This window comes from Sinocyclocheilus grahami, unplaced genomic scaffold (genome assembly GCF_001515645.1).
Source record: "Sinocyclocheilus grahami isolate Dianchi unplaced genomic scaffold, SAMN03320097.WGS_v1.1 scaffold424.1, whole genome shotgun sequence".
NCBI lineage: Eukaryota > Metazoa > Chordata > Actinopteri > Cypriniformes > Cyprinidae > Sinocyclocheilus > Sinocyclocheilus grahami.
Window position 1 is genome coordinate 238,529 of NW_015505603.1, and position 24,582 is coordinate 263,110.

At 36.4% G+C, this 24,582-nt stretch overlaps 1 protein-coding gene across 6 annotated transcripts in view; it reads left to right on the forward strand.

Annotated features, from left to right (window-relative positions):
* The first annotated feature begins 2,575 nt into the window (after positions 1-2,575).
* Positions 2,576-24,582, forward strand: part of LOC107551458 (choline transporter-like protein 1) — a 35,293-nt gene continuing 13,286 nt past the window's right edge. For 2 of the 6 annotated variants that reach the window (XM_016233067.1, XM_016233064.1), the window contains exons 1-9: positions 2,576-2,668; positions 6,928-7,017; positions 9,158-9,300; positions 18,714-18,850; positions 20,434-20,527; positions 20,621-20,790; positions 21,118-21,207; positions 21,885-22,051; positions 22,149-22,335. In XM_016233067.1, the coding sequence (XP_016088553.1) occupies positions 2,609-2,668; positions 6,928-7,017; positions 9,158-9,300; positions 18,714-18,850; positions 20,434-20,527; positions 20,621-20,790; positions 21,118-21,207; positions 21,885-22,051; positions 22,149-22,335 (1,138 nt within the window). In that variant the 5' untranslated portion in view covers positions 2,576-2,608. Of the gene's footprint in view, positions 2,669-5,658; positions 5,996-6,927; positions 7,018-9,157; positions 9,301-18,713; positions 18,851-20,433; positions 20,528-20,620; positions 20,791-21,117; positions 21,208-21,884; positions 22,052-22,148; positions 22,336-24,582 lie in introns of those variants that run through there. The other 4 variants (XM_016233066.1, XM_016233061.1, XM_016233068.1 and 1 more) reach the window with 2 other exon arrangements.

Sequence of the window (24,582 nt, forward strand, 5' to 3'; positions counted from 1 at the left end):
ATTGAGCTATTTGAAACCTACCTTTATATTCTTAATCCTGTAATCCTTATCAGGGAACTATTTTCCATAAACCAATTGAGTAAATTCAGGTACAAACTGAGTGCAATCTTGTGCCATGGCATATGCCAAGATGTAATTTCTCCGTGTTTGGTGTTTGTGTTGGTGTTGTAATATAGATGCAACTGACATTGTGAAAGCTAGTGAAATTCTGGAAAATCCTGGACCTAGTGTCAATCCAGATCCGCTATGCTGGCATTGTGAGAAACACAAACATGTCATTCATTTTCAGAAATGCTGCTGAGCTCAGTATCCAAATTTACCAAAAGTCTATGTTCCAGTGATATCTTCATTTCTAGGGGCAGGGATGGTATTTCATAATACTAGCAGAACAAATTAGACAATTTAATTTGCATTCAGTTCATATATGACAATCTTAAGATGATTTCTTAGTACACAGTCCGATCTAGAAGACTATAAAAACAGCTCCAGTCAAACAGCCGATGACCTTAAGTAAACTTTCTGTGATCTCACTTTCTGGAGGAAGGGTCAGCTGATATTACCGCTTCAAGTAGTGCTTTTGCTGCAGTACACCTACTGGCACATACAGTCCAGCACTATCTACTACAGGAAGTCATGAAATATTTCTGACATTTTTAGTGGAGGAGGCTGAGAAAATAATGGAAAGCATATTTCTGAAACCCCGGGAACACATGCTCTACACTTGCTACCGTTAATAAAATTATTATAAAATGTTGCCAATGTGATAATTCACCAGATGAAGTCGGTTTGATTTCAGTTTGGATACACTGGCTACGATAACAAGTTCAGATGCTATTGTAAAAATAATTTTTCATGGTGTATGGTGTTCTTTGGACAGTTATGCATTTTAGGCTTGCCTCAGCTACTTTTTTTTCTGTTGTTTGTTCTGTTGGAAATGTGTTATATATCAAAAAGTTTTTTTTAAAAGTTGCAGTTATTTATTTATTTTTTTTAATTTGCGATTTTCAGATTTAATTCAATCTGTTACTTGCCATAACACACTGTGGAGTGCAGGGCGGATCTAGAGAGAACGGTCAAAGCAATGCAAATGCACACATATATATAATACGGACTATATAGAGCCTGTCAATAGGAAAATAAAACCAAAACCCAGATATTTTAGGCAATTTAGAAATCCTTTTTTTCTGTCCAACGTAATAAAACAAATTAATATATTATCTTGTTATTTAATTTAATTTATAATCATACAAATTGCTTAAATTGTGATGCTTAAATTTGAGGATGTTATGTAAGTTTCTTATAAGTTGCTATAGAGAGGTTGGCAAGCAATTTTGTTTCTTAGTGATTTGGTTCATTCCTCAGCTCTGAGGTCAATGTGTCCTGCAGGGGAAATACCTAGGCAGCGCTGATGCTTTCTTGAAAAAGAAACATGGAAGGCTAGAAGCAGAGAGCTTGAATGTTAATATGAAACATAAATATCACATTACTCTTTGTCAGAAATAGAGTAAAGGTTCATATGGAACAATAATTACACCTAAGCTGACAATGGACTAATAAACTAGGAAAACACAGCAAACATGCTGTCTTGGTAAGTGTGTGACAGACACGTCAATGCTGTTTCATCACATTTAAGGGGAAAGTTCAGGCTACATGGGCTTGAGGAGTAACAGGCCGGTTTTGTTTATAAGAGCAAAACAGCCTCCTAGATATCGTAGAGACTTCAAAATCTATTCTAAAAATGTATAATGTCTGCATAATACGTTGAGACATTTGCTAAAACTGCTGAACACTGCATAAAGCGTAGAAGAGTAAATTGAATGTTTCACCCAGCTGTGAGGGATAATGATGGTCATGACCCTTATATTTACAGTACCAAGCACGGAGAGAGAGATAATAAGAACTTCACATACTGACATTGACTACGTACCCGCAAAATGAAACAATGAATAAAAGACACAAAAAGAAACAGTTTTGTGAATTTTATTATTTAATGATGTACAATATACTCATTAAATGATACAATTCTCAGTCCAAAATTCTGATCACACTGAAAAAAAAAACCATTTGTAAAATTGTATTCATGTTTTAGAAACATTATGATATAACATGATTAAATACTTATTATTAAGACAACAAATAAAGCTATTAAATGAGAAAAAAAAGGAAAATGGACGCATTGTCTATTTAAATAATAAATTCGAAATATAATTACTGATACATATTAAATGTATAACTATTCTGACGCGTGGTTGTTAAAGCAATCCAAGTAGAAAGGGTTAGTTTTGAGTAATACTCTATTAGTTGTATATGACCTCCCTCTAGTGGACAGACACATTAAAGCACATTCAGTTTTGACAATAAAATCACTTTTGTTGTTTACAGTAATGTGGGAGTATTTTCTCCCTCTTTTTATTCTCTCTTTCCTTCTCTTTTTCTCACTATCTTTCTCCGTGACACAATAACTCACAATGTTCACCCTCTCCCTGGTACTACAGAGAACAATGGAACAATGTAGCTCTTCAGTGATCCAGTGATCCAGGCTGGCGTCTCTGAGCTGAGGCTCTACTCCTCACAAGACTGCGCGCTGTGATGCTGCACACCGCCGAAGATGAGCGAGGTGAGACGGTCAACATCAAGCTCCTATCGACCGAGGTCCAGCTGGATAAAGGTGGGACATTATCTTAATACGAATCAACAGATTGGCGAGTTTAGAACAGGCAAAAAATAAAAGTGCGACTTCTGAAACTAAACAAAACAGAAAAAAAGAATAGGATTTCTTTCCGTTTCTTCTTGAAGGAATGTCTGTCCCATACACTCTAAAACAAATATTTATTTACATCTGTTTCACTTGTTACAATACAGAAATGTAATTAAAGTTTATTTAAAACTTTAAAATTTATTTAAACTTTACAAAGCTTATTGTGACTTGCAGCACTTTGGTTTAACTTTTCTAAAGGCAGCAAGTAAACTTCAAATAAGCTTTAAAACGTTATTAAAAGTCTGTTTGGTGACATTTTGAAAGTTGTGAATACTTTAGAGTTTGAGACTCTAGAGTTGAGAGTTTTCAGGAGTTCTCAAGCTGTTCTTGTAGACACAAAGTAAAAAAAAAATCAATTATTGTAGTAATTTACTGTTATTCTAGTACTGTTTATTGATGTTCAAAAATCTCCAGTTAAAGTGTAAGAGGAGTTTGGGTGGGAATAGAATTCCTGTGTAAATGTGTGTGTTGTAGTGTAGTTTTTACAGTGACAAGCACACAGCGGTGATGCAGATTCCCAACAGGGTGGTGATGATGACCATATGGACTGACGTTTGTGCTGCTCTTAGTGGTCATGCAAACAGTGACCGTTAGATCCTGTTTTTATAGAAATCTGTATGAATATGCATCGAGGTCTGCTAGGTCTTGCCAAAACCAAATCTTTCTTAAAGGGATAGTTCACACAAAAATGAACATTTTGTCATCATTTACTGGGTGAATTATTCCTTTAAACTATATTTAATTTTTATTTAATGTTTATATGTTTATATCACCAGAAGATAGTAATGTTTATGAGTAAATACCTTATGAAACTATAGCAACTTTAGTTTCCATCAGAAATACCATATTTACTACAGTTATTGTTAGGGCAAATGTGTTTACAGGATGAACAATAACTGTAGTTTCATCACATTTTGACCAGTGAATTTCCATGATTTTTCTCATGACCGTTCCACACTTGGAAAGTGAAAGGATATTTGAAGCCCTGTTTGGGAGTCTTAGATCACAGCGCACTGGTTGAACCCACTAGTTCTTTTTCTAAATGGGCAGTTTTCTGAGAAACATAAAAATGGAGCCCATACATTCCTGCAAGTACTGTGAAAAAGACTGTGAATGGTTCCTCCAGTGACATCAAAACCACTTGGAAAATGTAATGAAGTTCCTTGTATACACAACAGGATACTTTGTACAAAAAGATTGTTTCTTCCTCGGAACGGATTTGGCTGCATGTTTGTAAGAAACAAATTCATCTTTAAGACGTTTTAACTTAAACTCAAAATATCCTTAATGCATAATAACACTTCCTCCAGTAAAAACAAAACAAAACAAAAAAACATCCCCTGGTGTCCTTACACATCAAAATCCTATGATATATTTGTTTAGAACTGTCTTGGACTGTTTTAGCTTGTAACCAGTGCTTGATCTGTGAATATTTCTCTCTTGATTCAGACGAGATGACTTTTTACTGGAGAAAGCAATATTATGGAAAGACAACTCATATTTTAGCCAGAAGCAACGGTTTGAAGTTAAAAACGTCTTAATGATGAATTTGTTTTTTACAAACAAGCAACTTTTTGCTTCACAAGACGTTCATTGATGGACTGGAGTCATGTGGATTCCTTGTGGATTATTGTGATGATTTTTATCAGCAGTTTGGACTCTCATTCTGACGGCACCCATTCACATCAGAGGAGCCACTGGTGAGCAAATGAAATCTGCTCCGAAGAAAAAAACTTTTCAGAAAAGATAATTTTTTGGGTGAACTATTCCTTTATAGTATCATTGTTTTTACTGATTAATTTTCTACTTATTTGTGATTACACTCACTCACATTTCAAAGCTAAACCACTATAAACATTTCAATAACTTTTATGGGCTATTTTCTACAGTTTTTCCAAGTCTGGAAAACACAATTTTAGTATCCCCTTCTCCATGTTTTCAATCGGCTGTGGGAACCTGTAATAGCTTAACATATGGTTAAAACAACAATTATCACTCTAAATTATTTTGACATTTTATTGGTGCTTAAAGTCAGAAATATTGACCTATAGTTTTGCACAATCTTTCATTACTTCTTAAAAACAAGCAGTGAAGCGATTCTGTTTAGAATGTGGTTGTTGACTAGGGATTAAATAAATATGAATGAAATACAATTAAAGCACTTGTTTTATCAAGCCCTATCTTTTAAACTGGATTTATTCTAGACCCAAATTCCGAGATGGTCCTCACTGCAGAACACAAGCTCCAGATCCAACTCCTCCCACCTTACATATACCTAAACCTACCCGTCTCCATCCCCTGATCCCTAAACCTACCATCTCCACCCAACCCCAACCCCTGGAACTTTGTTCTGCAGTGGGGGGGCTACTGGAAATTCCAGAATTCAACCACAGCCATTTAAAGTTCCCGGGTTCCTCCAGCTTCCCTACATTCCGCGCGCGCGTTAAAACAACAATTATCACTCTAAATTATTTTGACATTTTATTGGTGCTTAAAGTCAGAAATATTGACCTATAGTTTTGCACAATCTTTCATTACTTCTTAAAAACAAGCAGTGAAGCGATTCTGTTTAGAATGTGGTTGTTGACTAGGCATTAAATAAATATTAATGAAATACAATTAAAGCACTTGTTTATCAAGCCCTATCTTTTAAACTGGATTTATTCTAGACCCAAATTCCGAGATGGTCCTCACTGCAGAACACAAGCTCCAGATCCAACTCCTCCCACCTTACAAATACCTAAACCTACCCGTCTCCATCCCCTGATCCCTAAACCTACCATCTCCACCCAACCCCAACCCCTGGAACTTTGTTCTGCAGTGGCGGGGCTACTGGAAATTCCAGAATTCAACCACAGCCATTTAAAGTTCCCGGGTTCCTCCAGCTTCCCTACATTCCGCGCGCGCTCTGCCTCGTCCAGCTCGTGCTGTGAATGGACGGCTGCCGTTCTTTTCCGGCTACACCTGCTCATCCCACCAGGAAGTGCTGGGCGATAAATCCTAAAGTAATAATCCCTTTTACCTGGAGCGAGAGGAGCTAACAAACATTATTATGCAGTGTATCCGGGGAAAGCCCTCCGATTAGATTCATGCGATCGACGCGCACGATTAATGCAGGGTAAAAAACACACCGTCAACTCCCTGCAAGTTGGGGTTATTGTTTTCCTGCGGTGTAGCGTTTAGTTTTTTTGCGGTCCTAACCTCCCTCCGGCAATGGGATGCTGTGGAAGCGCAGAGGTAAGCGACGCTGCCCGCAACAATACGTGATAGAATGTATCGAATCTCGCCTGGATGTGTTGATACATCGTTACATTGTTGCTGGCGCTGTGATACATTGTTTCACGGCTGATCGCCTTTGACGGGCCAATGAAGTGCTGTACTGTCGCTTGCACTGCATGTAATCCTGTTATTATGCCCTATGCGATCGCACATAGCGATGAATGCGTTTGACCATGACAGTTATGTGATGATTTCGCCTTTGCATCCAAATACAAGGCGTTAGACCGTTGTCTTTTTTAATTTTTTTGCTAAAACATCATCATCGTGTAGAGTGTTAGTAAACACATTTACAGGCACTGCTGTCCTTTTACAACACACAGGTTACACAAAGGATGCTATTTATAAATGGATATCAATTGTGGTCGGTGCTTGTTATGTAAAATAGATTTTTGAATATGCACGTTTTGACAGGTTACATTTGCGAGGCCGTATATGAAAGTACTGTTTATCATTTGCAGCATGTTAACTAGTTATGTAAAGAAGAAATTGACTTGTGTTGTTTTTTGATGATTATTTTTTTAGATCTAAGTGTTTTAGAACCAATATGTCAAACATGGTGACACAGTAATATATTTATTATCCGTTACTGATCTCTGATAAGATATAATAATAAATAACTTATGTAAACATATTTATTTACTAAAGTTTTTTGTCTATTGATTGAGCAATGGTTTAATAGCTGTGTTATTTTAAAAGACTTACCAAAATTGCATAATTTATCAGTAAACTCTATATTTCTGCATCTTAGAACCAATTAAGTGAAAACGTATTAATATAGGATTACAGTATTGATTATCAGTTTATCTTTAATGTGCAGGCATGCTATTTAAATCAAATGATAATCAGTTTAAGCATGACTGAACATAAAGTATTGTGTCTTTGTTTTTCAGAGGCCAAAAAGAGAATGGAAACCTTTGGAGGACCGAAGCTGCACGGATCTGCCGTGGTTCCTGTTATTTACATTGTTCCTTGTGGGAATGGTAAGTCAACAGTTCACCTTATTCATCATTTTTAGACAGTATTATGTTTATATATGCATGCTATGAAAGTACTTCTGGTCACACTGTGTAATATGGTGTTCATGTTACTTTGTATTTACTTATACAGGTACTAAGTAATTTTGTTATATATACTAATGGTGATTTTTATAGTTCTAATTGGTCAGTTTTGGTATTCAACACTCAGATGTTAATGAAAGGTGTCCAGGGCAACACTGTATAACTGTATTTCATATTCATGCATTTGTTTATTTATTATTATAAAAAGCAAGACAATGTACATGCATCACAAAATGAACACAAAGAGAGGTAAATCAGGACTGTGATGTGAAGCAGACGTAGAGTTCACAATTCTTGGACAATCGGTGGCCTTTTTTTTATCTCACAATAAAACAATAAAATAAATAACTTAAAAAAGCCTAAAAATAATGCTAGAGCTGCATGAATAATTGAAATAAAACTAAAATTGTGATATGGCTTAGTGTGATTTAATTAAATAAATAAATGTGCCGAGTGTTTCTGAGTGTTCTTACACATGAGCAGCTCATTATACGCTGGTGTTTGCAGCGTCTCAGAGTGGTTTGGTTTGCAGAAAATGCTCCTCGTGAAATCATTATTGCATGAGGTCTGAGTTTGAGTTGCTTTAACATGGATTTGGAAAGACAACATGCAGCAACCATCTTCCCATACTTGTAATTATAAGCGCTTATCAACAAAAGAGAAGCTTTGGTAACATTTTACTTGAAGGGGTGTGCATAAGACTGGCATGGCACCTTCATAATCATGACATGACACATGTCATGAATATGAAGGAGGTTTTATGCATGTTTATGACAACTGTCATTAAGTGTCATTCGCTCAGTTATGTCATTTTTAATGCAAATATGACATTATTTGACCTAACCCTTCCCCTACCCTTACCCCTAACCATAGCCCATAACAAAGACATCTCAAACAATGTCATCTTTGCGTTAAAAATGACATAACTGAGCGAATGACACTTAATGACAGTTGTCATAAACATGCATAAAAAACCCTTCATATTCATGACATGTGTCATGTCATGATTATGAAGGTGTCATGTCAGTCTTATGCACACCCCTTCAAGTAAAGTGTTACCGAAGCTTTAAAAAAAAAAAAATGTTCCATGGATTAATGTTTGAAAATGAAGAAATTAAGGCATTCATAAATATTAGTATTGTAATTGTACAGTTGTAATATAAAATAAAATAATTATTTTTTAGTTTTTTTTTACTTACAATAATAATATTTCATATTTAATTTTTATTTAGTAGTAGTAGTAGCTGCAACAGTGATAATAATAATAATTTATTATTACTATTGTTGTTATTATTTTTATAGCCATTTTGACATATAATCACTACATTTTAGTCAAATTATGCAACCATACAAACAAGCACAGCAAACTTGGAATTAAAAAAAGAAAAAAAAGCTAATTTTTTTATATAAAAAAGCGCAATCATGCAGCTCTAATTAAAGCACATTTATTTAGTTAGTTAGTTAAAATATAATGCAATATATAATACAATATTCCACCATGCTAATTCATTCAATACTGTTTTCAGGATAGTGCAGAACCACCGAATCTAAATATTTTAAGGCTCAGCTTTTTTGCTTGAAATGTCCCTTTTGATAAATAGGGTTTTGTCACCTTGCTGATGTTTTTGTGATCAGCCACGATGAGTGTCACTTGGATTCTATTTCTGTGGTGTTTTGCAGGGTACCTCCACCCAGTGTGAAATTTCACTGCTTCAAAATCCTGTTCCAAATAACTGTATAGTAAACATTAAATATGTTCTGATTGGCTGTGAATGTATATGGTCTCACAGCAGTTTTGCATTCAGCAAGAACAGACAAATTGCTTGTCAGTGAAAACATTAGACATTGTGTTAGTGTATATCTCAACATACATGTCATGCAAGGAGGCTGATGTTTGCTAAATAAAGAAACTCACAGGAATCTTTTGATTTAGTGGTGAATCTTTCTGTAATTAGCTTTTGATGAATACTGTTAATTACTTAGTTTTTTCCCCCACATCTTTGCCTGTAGCATTTTTTTTAAACAAACACTTTTCACAATTTCTGTTAATTCCCTTTCTCAGTGTGGCATCTGTGGGTTTACCATCGCGACTGGAGGGGCGGCACGACTCGTCTTCGGATATGACAGCTACGGGAACACATGCGGCCAACGCAACGAGCCCATCGAAGGGGTCCGGTTGAGTGGTCTCGATCATACTGACAGAAAGTGAGTCAGCTCGTCTTTCCTCCCTCTCGCACCCCTTTTTTTTTTTCACACTCGGCACCATCACAAACCCTCATTTTTTTCTTTCATTCTCTGTTTTTACACACCCGTTTTTCTCCATTGTAAATGGTCAGCAGTGAAATCAGAGCACTCCAGCTCTTGCCCTTCGATTATCACATCAATGCAAATGTCAAACGGCTGGCGTTTCACCTCGAGATGGCTGAGGACTATCTGAGCTACACACACAGAGCCTTGAATAATTCAGTACAGGCCCTGAGGACGAGCACTGTCACAGTGTGCGGCCCTTAATGGGTGCTAGCCTGCAGGAAAGAAAGGTATTGCAGGCCATTTCATTTGTAGCGCTGTCAAATGATGGTTTTTGGCTCTTTGGTGAGGTTGAACTGAATTGTATGTAGCTTTTAAGAGATGGGTCTGAGATCTGACTCATCACAAGGCAGAGCGATTCATTTGGTGGAGTATTCACTGGCTTGTCAGAGCAGATGTGAACTTAATAATGGCTTGAAAATGTCTTGCCGGAGCTGTCAGAGAGAGATGGCTGCGCTGGGAGAGGGCATGCGGTTTACCTGTTTATTTAATGATGTTTAGGCTTCATACAAATGCAATTTTAAGCTGTTAAAGGAATAGTTCACCCCAAAATTGAAATTCTGTCATTAAGTATTCATCCTTATATCATTCCAAACCTGTTTGACTTTCTGTGGTAGACAAAAGATGATGTTTTTTGAAAATATCTTGGTGATTTTTTTTTTTGATCATACAATGAAAGCCAAAGGGGTCTGATTTTTGAGGTTTTGACCCCAATGTTATTCAGTATATCCTCTTTTATGTTCTGCAGAATAAATAAAGTCATACAGTATTGCAATGACATGAGTAAATGATGCACGGAATATTTGGGTTAATTTCTCTATTTGAATTATGCAAATGTGTCCCATGACTTAAAAACTTAAAAAATGTCTTAATGATCACCAAGAGACCATTTACAGTATGTCATGTTTAAAGGGGACCTATTATGCCCCTTTTTGCAAGATGTAATATAAGTCTGAGGTGTCCCCAGAATGTGTCTGTGAATTTTAATCTCAAAATACCTCACAGATCATTTATTGTACCATTTTGAGTGGAAGCAAGAACACACCTTTTTTTGTGCATGTACTTTTAAATGCAAATGAGCTACTGCTCCCCGCCCCCTTTACAGAATAGGGCTGTGTCTTTACAGCTTATACCTTGGATACTCTGCCAAAACAAAACATCTGTCTATGTACATGTCTATTGCGCTGAAAACTTATTTGCATGCGTTTTAAAGCTGTATCAGTTGAAATCTCTGATTTTCTGAGGGCACACATCTGAAGCATGCGCACAGAAAGCAGCTGTCACACGTATGCTGTGTATTGCCAGCAAAGTCACGATACGATACGTATCCTGATACAGAGGCCATGGTACGATACGTATGATGATACGGAACTGCACTAAATTTTATTTATTAAACACTGCATACTATAGGGCCATTGCTAACTATAGGCAGAGCAGGCAGTTGACCTTTGCATTATGAACGGCCTCCATAACTGTACCACTGTATAACAATATAGGTAATGGCATAGGTTTCATGTTAACATTGGGCACTCCCCACCAGGTACAAATTACAATATTATGATTGTTTGCATTTCGTTTTTAAGACGTAAATAATAATGTATAAAAAGAAAATGTTAAAAATAATAACTCGCTCTAATACATTTATATTGTAATGTACTCATTCTAATATATTAATAAAATCATATTTACATTGCTGGTAGGTTATGATTGCACAAATTAACACTCTGTACGTTCAAAAAAATGAAAATAAATGTTAGAAGCGTTTAAACTAATGCGCTGTCTTCAGCTCACGCACATTCAGTCACTCACACAGATCGCGCTGCGCACGCACAGACATTCAGCAGCACAGAAACTTCTCAGCGCTGCCCTGTAATTTTTGTCAATAAAATTAACAATAAAGTGCTACATTATCTTTTCAACAAGGAGTTGGTAACATCATTGTTTTTTAAGCAATTAAAACCAGAGCTTTCATTCAGTCACTCACACAGATCGCGCTGCGCACGCACAGACATTCAGCAGCACAGAAACTTCTCAGCGCTGTCCTGTAATTTTTGTCAATAAAATTAACAAAGTGCTACATTATCTTTTCAACAAAGAGTTGGTAACATCATTGTTTTTTAAGCAATTAAAACCAGAGCTTTGCTATTAAAGTGCCCATATTATGCCATTTTTAAGGTTCCTAATATTGTTTTGGGAATCTCCTACAACAGGTTAACATGCATGCAAGGCCACAAAACACTTTCGTTTTCTCATAATATACATTTAATTTCACCACATTTCTCAATGATTCGTAAGCGGTTCGTACAAAGCAGGTCTCTCTAAACCCCTCCTTTCCGTGAGCTTACTCTGCTCTGATTGGTCAGATGGCCCAGGACTTTCTTATTGGCCTACCGTGTAGAGCACTTTTCGGAAACGAAATGCCCATTGCCATAACTGAATGACAGCTCCAGAGAGAATGTATAGAGAGAAAAGTCTGGACTGGAGCAGGATGTTTCTCAGTGGTAAGTGTCAGCTTAGTTTGTGGTAGTTATAAGACGTGATTCCAGATCATTGTTAGATAATTTATTTATGTGCACCACGTGTGGGAACTGTATCAGAATGCCAAGCGAAGGTGAAAACCTCTGCTGCCACGAAGTACGACAGGTTGTATTAAACGTTTCTGCATTAGATGCATCTTTTATAAAGAATTAAGTGTATTTTGAACACTCAATAAAAAATATAAACATCTATTATTTATCATACTTACAGGTTGTGATTCAGTGGAGCCAGCTGGTCCAAATAAACTGTGTACTGAGCCATCTTTCAAGAGCAAGCGTTTTGTGAATCCTGCGTTGAACTCCCCGAGATACTAAGAGAAGCAGTTGTCAGTAAAAAGATTTAAATTTTTCACTCTTTGTTATATTGCAGCCATTTGCTAAAATCATTTAAGTTAATTTTTTTTCCTCAATGTACACACAGCACCCCATATTGACAGAAAAACACAGAATTGTTGACATTTTTGCAGATTTATTAAAAAAGAAAAACTGAAATATCACATGGTCCTAAGTATTCAGACCCTTTGCTGTGACACTCATATATTTAACTCAGGTGCTGTCCATTTCTTCTGATCATCCTTGAGATGGTTGCATTAGATGCATCTTTTATAAAGAATTAAGTGTATTTTGAACACTCAATAAAAAATATAAACATCTATTATTTATCATACTTACAGGTTGTGATTCAGTGGAGCCAGCTGGTCCAAATAAACTGTGTACTGAGCCATCTTTCAAGAGCAAGCGTTTTGTGAATCCTGCGTTGAACTCCCCGAGATACTAAGAGAAGCAGTTGTCAGTAAAAAGATTGGGGTTGTACTGCTGTGGTATTGTTGAAAAAAATGAACGTCAACCACTGATTCTTTGCGGCCTCAACTTTCGGAAGTGAAAATAAAACAAATTTACTTTCGCAGCATAGGACACAGTGTCTTCTCGACATGATGTTAACCACATGGAAATGCTACACTCTTTGAGGGTCGGATCAAGTTGTTCGCGGCTGGTCAATGTAGCGCATAGGGGAGCATTATGCAAATGTGTTACACGTCACGGAAGTGGGATTTGAATTCCTGACGACTCATTTAGGTGATTCAGAGTCGATTCTTTTTTTTGAGAGACAATAGTAATAATAATTGTTTTCTTATTTTTGTAAAGGATGTCTAGGCTAAAATGGCACAAATTAAATCTAGGTCACCCCCCAATTTGGTAAAGAATGTCTATTATACGGAGCTAATTTCGTCATCATAACAGCAGGTTAAATGCATTGGCTGATTAAAGTTAGGCTAATTGTTAATAAAAACCTTTACACCTTACCTTATTCATTTATGTAATGAGGTAAATTCACATTTATTATGATCGATTTTGACCTACCTAAATGTATAAAATATAAGCAGACAATTAGATTCTGGTATTGTAAAATTCACGCTTAACATATTTTCATTCATTTAAAATTTGTATTTGATCTTCTAAAGAAATGTTCCACTTATAAAATATGGACATTTGAATGATAGGATCGACAGTTTTCAATATGCAGTAGGCTACAAATACATGGGCTAAATAGAGAGATTGCTTGCTTTGATAGATTATATAAGTTAAGTAACATGACATTGACATTTTTCATCAACACAACTTGATATGAAATGTGTCCAGGTCCTCCAGATACTTAAAGATGAATAAAAAGACATCCCTGGCTTCATTGGGTATTTTTTATATTTATTATTTTCCAAGAGTAATTAAATTTGTAATTCTACAAAAAGATATGATCAACAATTATTTACGGATCATGGCATGGACACTTTCCTTATCAGAGTCCTTCCTCCCAGTTTCTCAGAAGCAGAAGTCCTCATAGTTGGCTAAACTTCTATGGCAGTGAATGGGAGGCGACTCTGATATATTTTTTGCATTCCCATTTGCTTGAATAGCTCCACGATAGTGTTTTCATGACATTCAAAAAGATAAAAAAAAAGAAAATATAAAGAACTTTGCAGAATTTATGATTCTTCCTGTTTCAGAGTTAATGAGAATGTGACGTATTTGGACATGGGTGTGGCGTCTGATGTTTAAACACTGTTCTTGTATTCAAGTTAAGCGCGGTCCACTGCTGCGCACATGCTGTGGAAATCGATACAGAAACAGCTGTATCGATACCCGTATCGTCAAGTAGTATGTGACGATACATCGTCGTATCGATATATCGAACACAGCCCTAAGTTCTCTTTCATGTCTTATTGTGCTTAAAATGTCATATACACACAAGTTTATGTCAAAAACACATAAGTTACATAAACACAGACAATTCTTAATTGAATGCTGATTTTAAATGCTATAGTGTGAAGATAAACAGGGCGGATTGTGTGCGGCTCCCTCAGGGTGGGATCTATGCTAATAGGGCAGTGTCTGTAAAACCCTCATGGCCTGTACAAAGTGATGTCACTTTGTACAGAATCTGCAAACGGCTTGTTCTGAGACACTGCTTATGATTTATGGGGATTAAAAAAAAAGAGTGGGTGGATTTAAATTTTTATAGGGTGGTTGTGTACACACTGCCAACACACATTTATGTCCAAACACCATGTAAATGTGAGTTTTGCATAACGGTGCCCTTTAAGGTAATATGTAATCACAATGAGTCATGTTTGGAAAAAAAAAAAGGTCAATGGGGTTGGTAAGATTTTTTTTTTTTTTTTTTTTTTTTTTTAAAGAAAAGTACTTTTATTCAGGAAGAATTAGATTGATCAAAAGTGACAGGAAAGACAATTATAATGTAACAAAATATATCTATTTCAAATAAATGCTGTTCTTTTGAACTTTCTGTGCATGAAAGAATACTGGAATAAAATAATTTTAAAAATATTAAGCAGAACAATTGCTTTAAACACTGATAATGATAATAAATGTGTCTTGAGCAACAAAGCAGGGTATTAGAATGATTTCTGATTCAAGGATCATGTGACACTGAAGACTGGAGAAATGATGCTGAAAATACAGCTTTGTCATCACAGGAAGAAATTAAAGTTTTAAATATATTAAAATAGAAAATATTTATTTAATAATATGTAATAATATTTAACAATATTACTGTTTTTTACTGCAGCCTTGGTGAACATAAGAGATCCCGCCCCCCCGAATGCTAGCATATTTAAATAGCATTTCTATCCACATTGTTCATTTTGATATGTGTCTGTATTTCACAGTTCATGATGGTGGCAATCTCCCCGCAGGACAATTTTCAAGTCACATTTGACGTGAAATTGCTAATACAACACCACAATTTGAATAGATCATTTTATATTTATGGCAAGAAAGTTCTTTGCTGTCCAACCATGATGAAAATAAAAGATACAATTATAGCCATTGAGGACAGTAAAATTACATGTCATGTCAACTGCCCATTTACAAAACATTTTTTGTGATTAGTAGATTTTATGTTGCTTTTCACATTTAGCCGTTTTTTCATGAGGGTGATGTTGCCTGTGTGTGATTTAGTACATGTCTAGGTGTTTGCTTATCCTATTACAACCATATAGCTCTGAGTAATTGCTTCATTTATTCAAGTATTAAAAGAGACTGTTGTGGTAAATACCACCTAGAGTGAGATGTTCCTACAGGAAGGCATGACTGCTCGTTACTTGTCTTCCTCTTATTAAAGCTTTAACTCTGGCTCAAAATACAGAACCACTAGAGATGTGTAATCACCCCTGAGCAGCACTACACTAACCTTTATATCATTCTCTCTTTACACACACAGACACACACACACACACACACACACACATACACACACACACATCTTCAAACTAGGCTAATTGGAAATACTTGTCTCTGCATACATTTTTGCAAGCTCCATAAACATACCCATACAAATGTACTAATATAAATTCACTGCAATTTCGAGATCAAATTAACTCTACTAGCAAACACCAACAACTTTTATTCCTTTTCACACAAATTATGATTACACAAGCAGATTACTGATTAATAAACACTGATTTTTGTGCGGTTTCTGGGACAATACTGTGTTATGACCTCAAAACACTATTTCCATAATGCATGATTTGTAAACAAATACATATGGACTTCTGCATCATGTAACCAGCTCCATATGTATGGTTTTTCCTGACATAGTAAACTTGCTCGGTAGCTCACCTAGTACATTATTTCACTTGCGATTCACAGCGCTTGGGTACCAGTCCCATAAAACACAAGTCGCCATAAAAGAGTTAAAAGGCTTGTAGAAGCAAGTTAAAATGGCATGGTTGCTTCAGCAGTTGTGTTTTTATATTAGTTTTTGTTTTAGTTAACACTGTTGGTTAGGTTTAGAGTAGGATTTAGTGTAAGTGGTACGTTATTTTCAAACACAATACACAATACGTACAACAACCAGTGTAATAAAATGTTGCCATATTCACTTTCTTCTATTTCGACTAAAACTTAACCACTTTTAGTGCCAGTCACAGGACATTCTGCTTTGGATGTGTCGCGAAACATGCAAGAAGCATTGTAATATTATTTTGCAGAAATGTCATCTCAGACTCAGTCAAGTATTTCCAGTGAGCCTGGGTTGTACATCGCTATATGCCTGTGTGGACCCACTGCCTAATGATTCAAAGGAAAGAGAAAGACATTAGGCCTTAGACTTGTCAAATTTGTTCTCATAATTTCTATTGTTCTTGAATAGCTCAGAATTCACACCTTCACTCTTTTTTTAGTCTCATATGTACAGCACAGTTAATTGGCTTGGAGGGTTGTGATCTGTTGACCTTTACCTTTCTACTTGGCGCTTACTATTTAAGTAGTAATTATGTGCTTCGTTAGGAAGATTTGACATTTGACCTTAGCCTGCTTTGTTGATGTTAGACTTTTTTATTGAATAGATTAGCACAGGCCTGTGGGTCATTCAGTGAGGGATGAGAGTAATAGTGATACTGGTTGTGGTCTCGACTGAGGTCTAGTATGAGGTCTAGTGGTGGTATTTAAATTTACTGACAAGATGTTTGAATCACAACAGAACAGAAGTTGGTTAGCTATTTGAGTAATAGCTGCTAAAGGGAATTTAATCATATTTAAGAATAAATTTAGTGGTAACAATTGCAATTTTGTATTTTGTTTTGATGTAAAGTAAATTGAGTCATGGAGTCGATTCCATCGACTCCTACGGTGGGAGTCGACTCAGAAAAACCTGAAATTGAACACCTTTACTAACAACCATACTAGATGTAGTACATGCTGGGGGTGTAACTGTGTGTGTGTCAGGAGGCAGACTGAGTTAGCAAGCTAATGTTGTTAACTGAGCAAAGTTCATCTGGTTAATGCACCTAGCTTAGTTTTACTTTCTCAGCTGCTAGTAATACTGTGATCCTGCAGCCCGCTCCCACTGCCCACGATCCCTCACTTTATCCATCTCTGTTTAATGGGGTTATGGTTCATCTTTGCCTCTCATGTGTGTTCATTGTGTTTATTTCATACTGTAAAGGTTGTCAGCAGTTTTGGGTTAGATTAGGTTCAGTGTTTATTTCCCATTTCCCCTGTTGTCAGTATGAAAATGATATATTTTACAAGCTTTACATTTTGTTCTTTTCCTAAGAATCTACTAATAGTGTTATTCCAATGAAGAACAAACTGCAAAGTATAGTCTTTTATAAAAGTAATTACTTTTGTGATTACATTTGGTGCAGAAATGACATGCCTTTAATTATTACTTAAACAGCTGGTTTTTGTACATGACCTCTAATATGATTAGCTAACCTCCAGATTCCAATGATTTTCACACTGTTGTTCATCAGGCTGGGTCAAGGATTGGGGTCAGGAAGATTTAGTTATGTATTTATTTATTTTGTAAATATTTATTTTTGGAAGAAATGAACACGTTTATTCACCAAGGATTCATTAAATAAATCAAATAAATTTACAGTGTAACAAAAGACAAAAAAACACATCTATCTTAAGTTGTAATAATATCTCACAATATTTCTGTTTTTACGGTATTTTAATTAAATAATTGCAGTTTTGGTATGCATAAGAGACTTCTATCAAAAGCATTAAAACAATCTTACCGACCCCAAACTTTTGATCAACAGTGTATGTCTTTGTAGTAAATTAAACCTTGGTTCTAAAACAAGAAAATCCTGTTTTTCATCGTATGTCCCTTTAAATGTCCAGCTTTATTTTCACCCCCAAAAACTAATATGTTGTCTCTAATCCTATATTCTAAGAGATTAAGCCATTCCAGATGCCTGATATCTGAATAGTTTGCATATCTGAATGCTATTTCTTTCAATGCTTTCACATTAGACTAGCCTCAGGTCAGACCTGGGCTACGTTCTTAGAGTAGACCTCTTCTTTAGCCAGGCTATTTTGACAGGCTCTGTGCTAATGCTGAAGTGCTCTTTCCTCAAGAGCGTACGTCCCCTGCTACTGACAGTCTGTTTTTGTGCTAAACACACAAGACAATGGGTCCCTCGTCCCTGCGTGGGTGCCATGCCCACTTCACACCGCATGAAAAGCTGAAGTAAAGCCATGGCCTCAGATGAGGCTTGGCTCATAAACAAGCTCTCAGTTTCCCCTCTGCCAAAAAAACTGGGCTGAACGGTCCGGTGACAAAAAATATCTGCTGTTCAGAGTCGATCTTTATCGCACAATGCCGTATTTTAAGTCCCATGGTGGTATCAGATCAGACTCCATGAAATAAACAACCTGCTTTGGTATTTCATTTGTCATCAGATTTGAGGTTAGATACTCTTCCTGTCTTGAAAAAATTAGACTTTGTTGTTGTTTTATTCACAGATTCGTCTTTTTCCTGGATCCATGCAACATAGACATCATTCAGAGGAAGATAAAGTCCATGGCGCTGTGCGTGTCACAATGTCCCACTGAGGAACTGGCGACTTACTACGACCTCAAGAGGTTTGCCATGATAAATGGTGAGTCGCCAGCCAGCTGGCTATTGTGGGCATGTGATGTCATCATCACAGATATAATGGCAGGACCTTGACTGGCAATCTACCCTTGGGAGAGACAAAGGCGTTCATCATATATATGGTTGTGACCACCAGTGTGTGTCTTTTCACAGTGTTTCTTATACTCATGGGCTCCAACAAGAGCAACACACACACATAAATATACACATACTAGGCCTGGGCGATAAATCGGTATCGATATTTATCGACGGTACACCTTCATCGATAACGATATAAAAAATGTTCGATATAGCGCACGATACAGGCACGTGTTATGAGTGACGCAGACAGCACACACGAACACATGCTGTAATGCCTGCCTGTGATGAGGAGATTGATTAGGTTAAAACCGAAACCAAGCCATTCACACAGAACGCATATTCAGCACATTTTTTAGATGGACAAATATGACTACTGCACTCGCATCTCATGCAAGAGATGCAAAGAAAGCCATGCAAAGTTAAAACATTTAAACATTTAGAAAACGCGACGCGAATTTGTGAAGGTTTATTTCATTTCACTGCGTCTCATGTTTTTAAATGCAATCTGTGTGATCGGCGATTTGGTTTGTATTAAGCTAAGCAATGCATAAATACATGATGCTGTTTTGTTCATAATTGTTTATTCAGTTTACAAAATTATATTTGATTTATGTATGTTAATTTAAACGTTATGCACGTTTTTATAGACGGTTATTTGCATTGACAATTTAATGCGCTGCATTATTTAGCTCATTGCGCCCTCCTGTGGCCTCGGGAGACAAGACAAACGTTTCCTTAAAACTTATTTAATCTGCATATAAAACATAAGAAAGATGATATTTGTTTACATTTTATTTTGTGTTTGACTGTTAAAAAAAAAAAAAAAAATGTGTTGTTTGTCTTAATAAATTGGGCAAATTAAAAATACAGTGGTTAAATAAAAAAAAAGTTTTAAAAAATGTTATAAGAAATGTCAATAATTATCGATACCGAACAATATGAACCGTATATCGTTGATACGTTTTTTAGCTATATCGCCCAGCCCTAACACATACATTATGTTCCTGTCAGGTGCAGCCGGTAAGACCAGGTCAGGGTTAAACGAAATAAACATAGATTCCTCTGATCCGTCTCGCTGTAGGGTCTCTGTTGTTTACAGTCCAGTCTTGCTGTCTATAGGGTTTGACACATCCTATCTGAAACCAAGGGAGAGTATGAAAGCCATCATTGTTTCCCTGGAGTTCAACTGTGTTTTACGTGCATCTGCTCATAATGAACGTTCATTGTGGAGTTCACATTCATATTAAATGCTTAGTAAGTTGACGGTGATTTAACTCATTCCACATCCCTTCTGAAAAAATCTCTCGCTTTCTCGCTTTTTGCGTTTGAGCCCTTGCTGGTGTCAACCTGACAGTCCACCTTGGTCAACCTGGTTTGAGTTGGTGGACCATCCTGATTAAACTAGTCCAGTCAGAGTTTTTCATCTTCAATTTATTGACCATCTTACCATGACCTAGCATTATAGGGATGATGATGAGTATAATGCATCTTTTTCTTCTCTTTTAGGGTCCGAGCTTTGTTCGTATGAGTTACCTGGTCACAAGTACCCACAACTTCCCGAGCGCTTCGAAAAGTGTCCCAAACTTCCAGTACCAGAGAGGTAGGAAACAAAACAAACAAACTCTCCCTGTAAAGCACAGCTCCTTTCTCTCTTGATCTGTCCTCTATCCTCTGGCCTTTTCTATCTCTGCAGCAAAGCTCTTCCAGTGTTTAACCGCTGCACTCCAGTGGATATCTCCTGCTATGCTAAGTTTGCTGAAGCGGTGGTCACGTTTGTCAGTGATAACAGCATGTTAAACAGGCTGATTGCCGGGGTGGCCGCCAGCAAAGAGATCATTGTTGGGCTGTGTCTGCTGGCGCTAGGTAACCATCTGCTCTCTCTGGATGCTGCTGCTGAGGCTCATTTGATTTTGATAGTTTTCTGATTATGTGTTTATCTATAAAATGAGTTGAAATGGATAATTGCAGTTCTTGATATCTATATCAAATCAAAGCTAATTAAGTTCTACGTTGTTACGCATTAACAAACAAGTATCTAAATGCTGAAGTATTTTGTCCTTTCTTTGAGATAACATGAAACAGCACTTTTAATTTCCATAATGCAATACATTTTGATTACGATTAACTCCAGATTGTAGTTTAGTCTAGAGTCTTCCTCTAACTGCTGATCCTGTTTTGTGCATGCTGCAGTTTTGTCCATGATCCTCATGGTGATCATTCGTTACATCTCTGCTGTCCTGGTTTGGATCCTCACTGCACTGGTGGTTCTGGGTTCCCTGGGCAAGTCTGCTTTCTCTGCTCTTTTCTCACCTCCTAAGCTGAGAATGGCATCCGTTCTTTCTTAATTTGCACGTCCTACTCTTGAGTGCAAAATAGCACATTCTGATTAATTGAACAGTTTTACCATTTGTCAATATTTTTTATTTTATTTTATTTTTCTATTTTGCTTTGTTCTATTTCAATCTATTTTCTTCCAAGTAATTTTAATTAGTTCCTATATTGTTTTATTTTGTTTTATTTAATAATGTTGTTTTATTTAATTATTTTTTGTTGGTTTAAAAAAAATGTAATTATTTATTTTGCTCTATTTCATTTTATTTTATGTATTTTATTTTTTCTCAAACTATATATTTTTTTTGCCAGGTTTCAAAAGTACCGAACAGTTATCCATCTTAATATCGTATATTATAATGTTTTGATGTTTGATTTTACTTCAGGAAAGAGATTCTGTTTATTGTGAATGGTATTTTTGCTTGAAAAACAGACTAAACAGTATAGATTTAAAATATCACTGTTCATATAATCATATTGACTATCAGCCAGAATTATTATTTGTCTGTTCCAAAGGGATGCACAGTAATCCAGTCTCACACAAAGTTGAATCATCATTAAAAGTGTGTACACCTGTTTTTGCAATGTTGAATGCAAATATGGCGTCTGTTCTTGGCTTTTCTCAGGAGGTACCAGCGTTCTGTGGTGGTTGTACATAGACTATAGAATGACAATGAATGAGACCATGACTAAAGATCTGAGGGAAACAGAAGAACCCAATGATGGCATGAAGACCCCCAAAGACCACGCTCAAGGACTGCTCATCTATGCTGTTTCAGCGACTGTGTTCACTGTAAGCCCTCAGAGAAATGGAAAATGAAATATGAGAGCGGGCTCGGCTGGTGTTTTTTGCTGTCTTGCTGCTAATTTCCATCTTTCTGCTCCTGCAGGGAATTTTGTTGCTTCTGATGTTGTTTATGAGGAAGAGGGTGGCTCTGACCATCGCCCTGTTCCATGTGGCGGGAAAAGTGTTTATCCACCTGCCGCTGTTGGCACTGCAGCCCTTCTGCACGTTCCTCGCTCTTTCTCTGTTTTGGGTCTACTGGATCATGGTCCTCCTCTTTCTCGGCACCACTGGTGAGATGTAGATTCCTGTGGGTTTTAAAGGGATAGTTTAGCTTTAAAAAATAGAAACTTAGTTACAAACCCTTACTAAACTTTTTTTATTTTTTTATTCCATAATTGTTTATCAAAGTTTGCCTTCAATGCATGGAGAAAAACAGCATTAATTTTGTTTTATTGAAGAAAGAAAGTCATGACATGATGATGGGTAAAGGATGTCAGACTTCTCATTATTTTTGGTTGAAATATCCCTTTTTTTTGCCAGGTTTCAAAAGTACCGAACAGTTATCCATCTTAATATCGTATATTATAATGTTTTGATGTTTGATTTTACTTCAGGAAAGAGATTCTGTTTATTGTGAATGGTATTTTTGCTTGAAAAACAGACTAAACAGTATAGATTTAAAATATCACTGTTCATATAATCATATTGACTATCAGCCAGAATTATTATTTGTCTGTTCCAAAGGGATGCACAGTAATCCAGTCTCACACAAAGTTGAATCATCATTAAAAGTGTGTACACCTGTTTTTGCAATGTTGAATGCAAATATGGCGTCTGTTCTTGGCTTTTCTCAGGAGGTACCAGTGTTCTGTGGTGGTTGTACATAGACTATAGAATGACAATGAATGAGACCATGACTAAAGATCTGAGGGAAACAGAAGAACCCAATGATGGCATGAAGACCCCCAAAGACCACGCTCAAGGACTGCTCATCTATGCTGTTTCAGCGACTGTGTTCACTGTAAGCCCTCAGAGAAATGGAAAATGAAATATGAGAGCGGGCTCGGCTGGTGTTTTTTGCTGTCTTGCTGCTAATTTCCATCTTTCTGCTCCTGCAGGGAATTTTGTTGCTTCTGATGTTGTTTATGAGGAAGAGGGTGGCTCTGACCATCGCCCTGTTCCATGTGGCGGGAAAAGTGTTTATCCACCTGCCGCTGTTGGCACTGCAGCCCTTCTGCACGTTCCTCGCTCTTTCTCTGTTTTGGGTCTACTGGATCATGGTCCTCCTCTTTCTCGGCACCACTGGTGAGATGTAGATTCCTGTGGGTTTTAAAGGGATAGTTTAGCTTTAAAAAATAGAAACTTAGTTACAAACCCTTCCAACCTTTTTTTTATTCCATAATTGTTTATCAAAGTTTGCCTTCAATGCATGGAGAAAAACAGCATTAATTTTGTTTTATTGAAGAAAGAAAGTCATGACATGATGATGGGTAAAGGATGTCAGACTTCTCATTATTTTTGGTTGAAATATCCCTTAAACAACTAACTTGAAATCTAATTGCACATTCTATAATGGATCTGCTTTTTGAGTGCAAAATAAACACAATAGTGCAATCGGATTCATGGAATAATTTGGCCATTTGAAGAATTTTATTTTATTTTTTTTATTTCATTCTATGTTTTGTATATTTTATTTATTTATTTTTATTTTGTTCTGTTTTATGTTGTTCTTTTTTGATTTGTTGTTATTTTATTATTTTATTCTCACAATATTTTCTTTGCCAGGTTTTAAACATATTAAAATGTTATCCATCCTAATACTGTACATCATAATGTTTTGATGTCTGTTTTCACATCAGGAAAGATATTCAAGATATTAAGTTTGGTATTTTTGCTTAAAAACAGACTAAGCAGTCTATTATCACACATCATATAATTATATTGCTTCTCCCTTAAAGGGGTCATATGATGCAATTTCAAGTTTTCCTTTCTCTTTGGAGTGTTACATGCTGTTCGTGCATAGATAAGATACCTAAAGTTGCAAAGACTGAAGTCTCAAACCCAAAGAGATATTCTTTATAAAAGTTAAGACTCCTCCACGCCCTCCTAAAACGCCTCATTTAAACACGCCCCACATGTCTACGTCACGATGTGGGAAGATTTGCATAACACTGCCCAAATGTTCACGCAAAGAAAGAAGGCGTAACTTTGATTCTCGCTGTAGTATTGTTGCCACCGCCGCCATGTCGTGGAGACGGTGTGTGTTTCATTGTGAAAGCGAAACTACTTTGTTTGGCCTTCCAAAAGAGGACACAACTACAAATCAGTGGTTAAGTTGTATTTACAACATTGTTCCACAGTTCAACCAAATATTCGAGTGTGTGCAGTGCATTTTATGGAGGACTGTTTCCTGGGAGAGTAGCCTACAATGCGGCTGTGCACAAAGGCTGTTTATATAAAGTTGGGCAGTTCCAACTTTGCAAGGACAGTCTGGTGCTTCTGACTCGCAGCCTGTAAGTATGTTTTCATATTTAAAG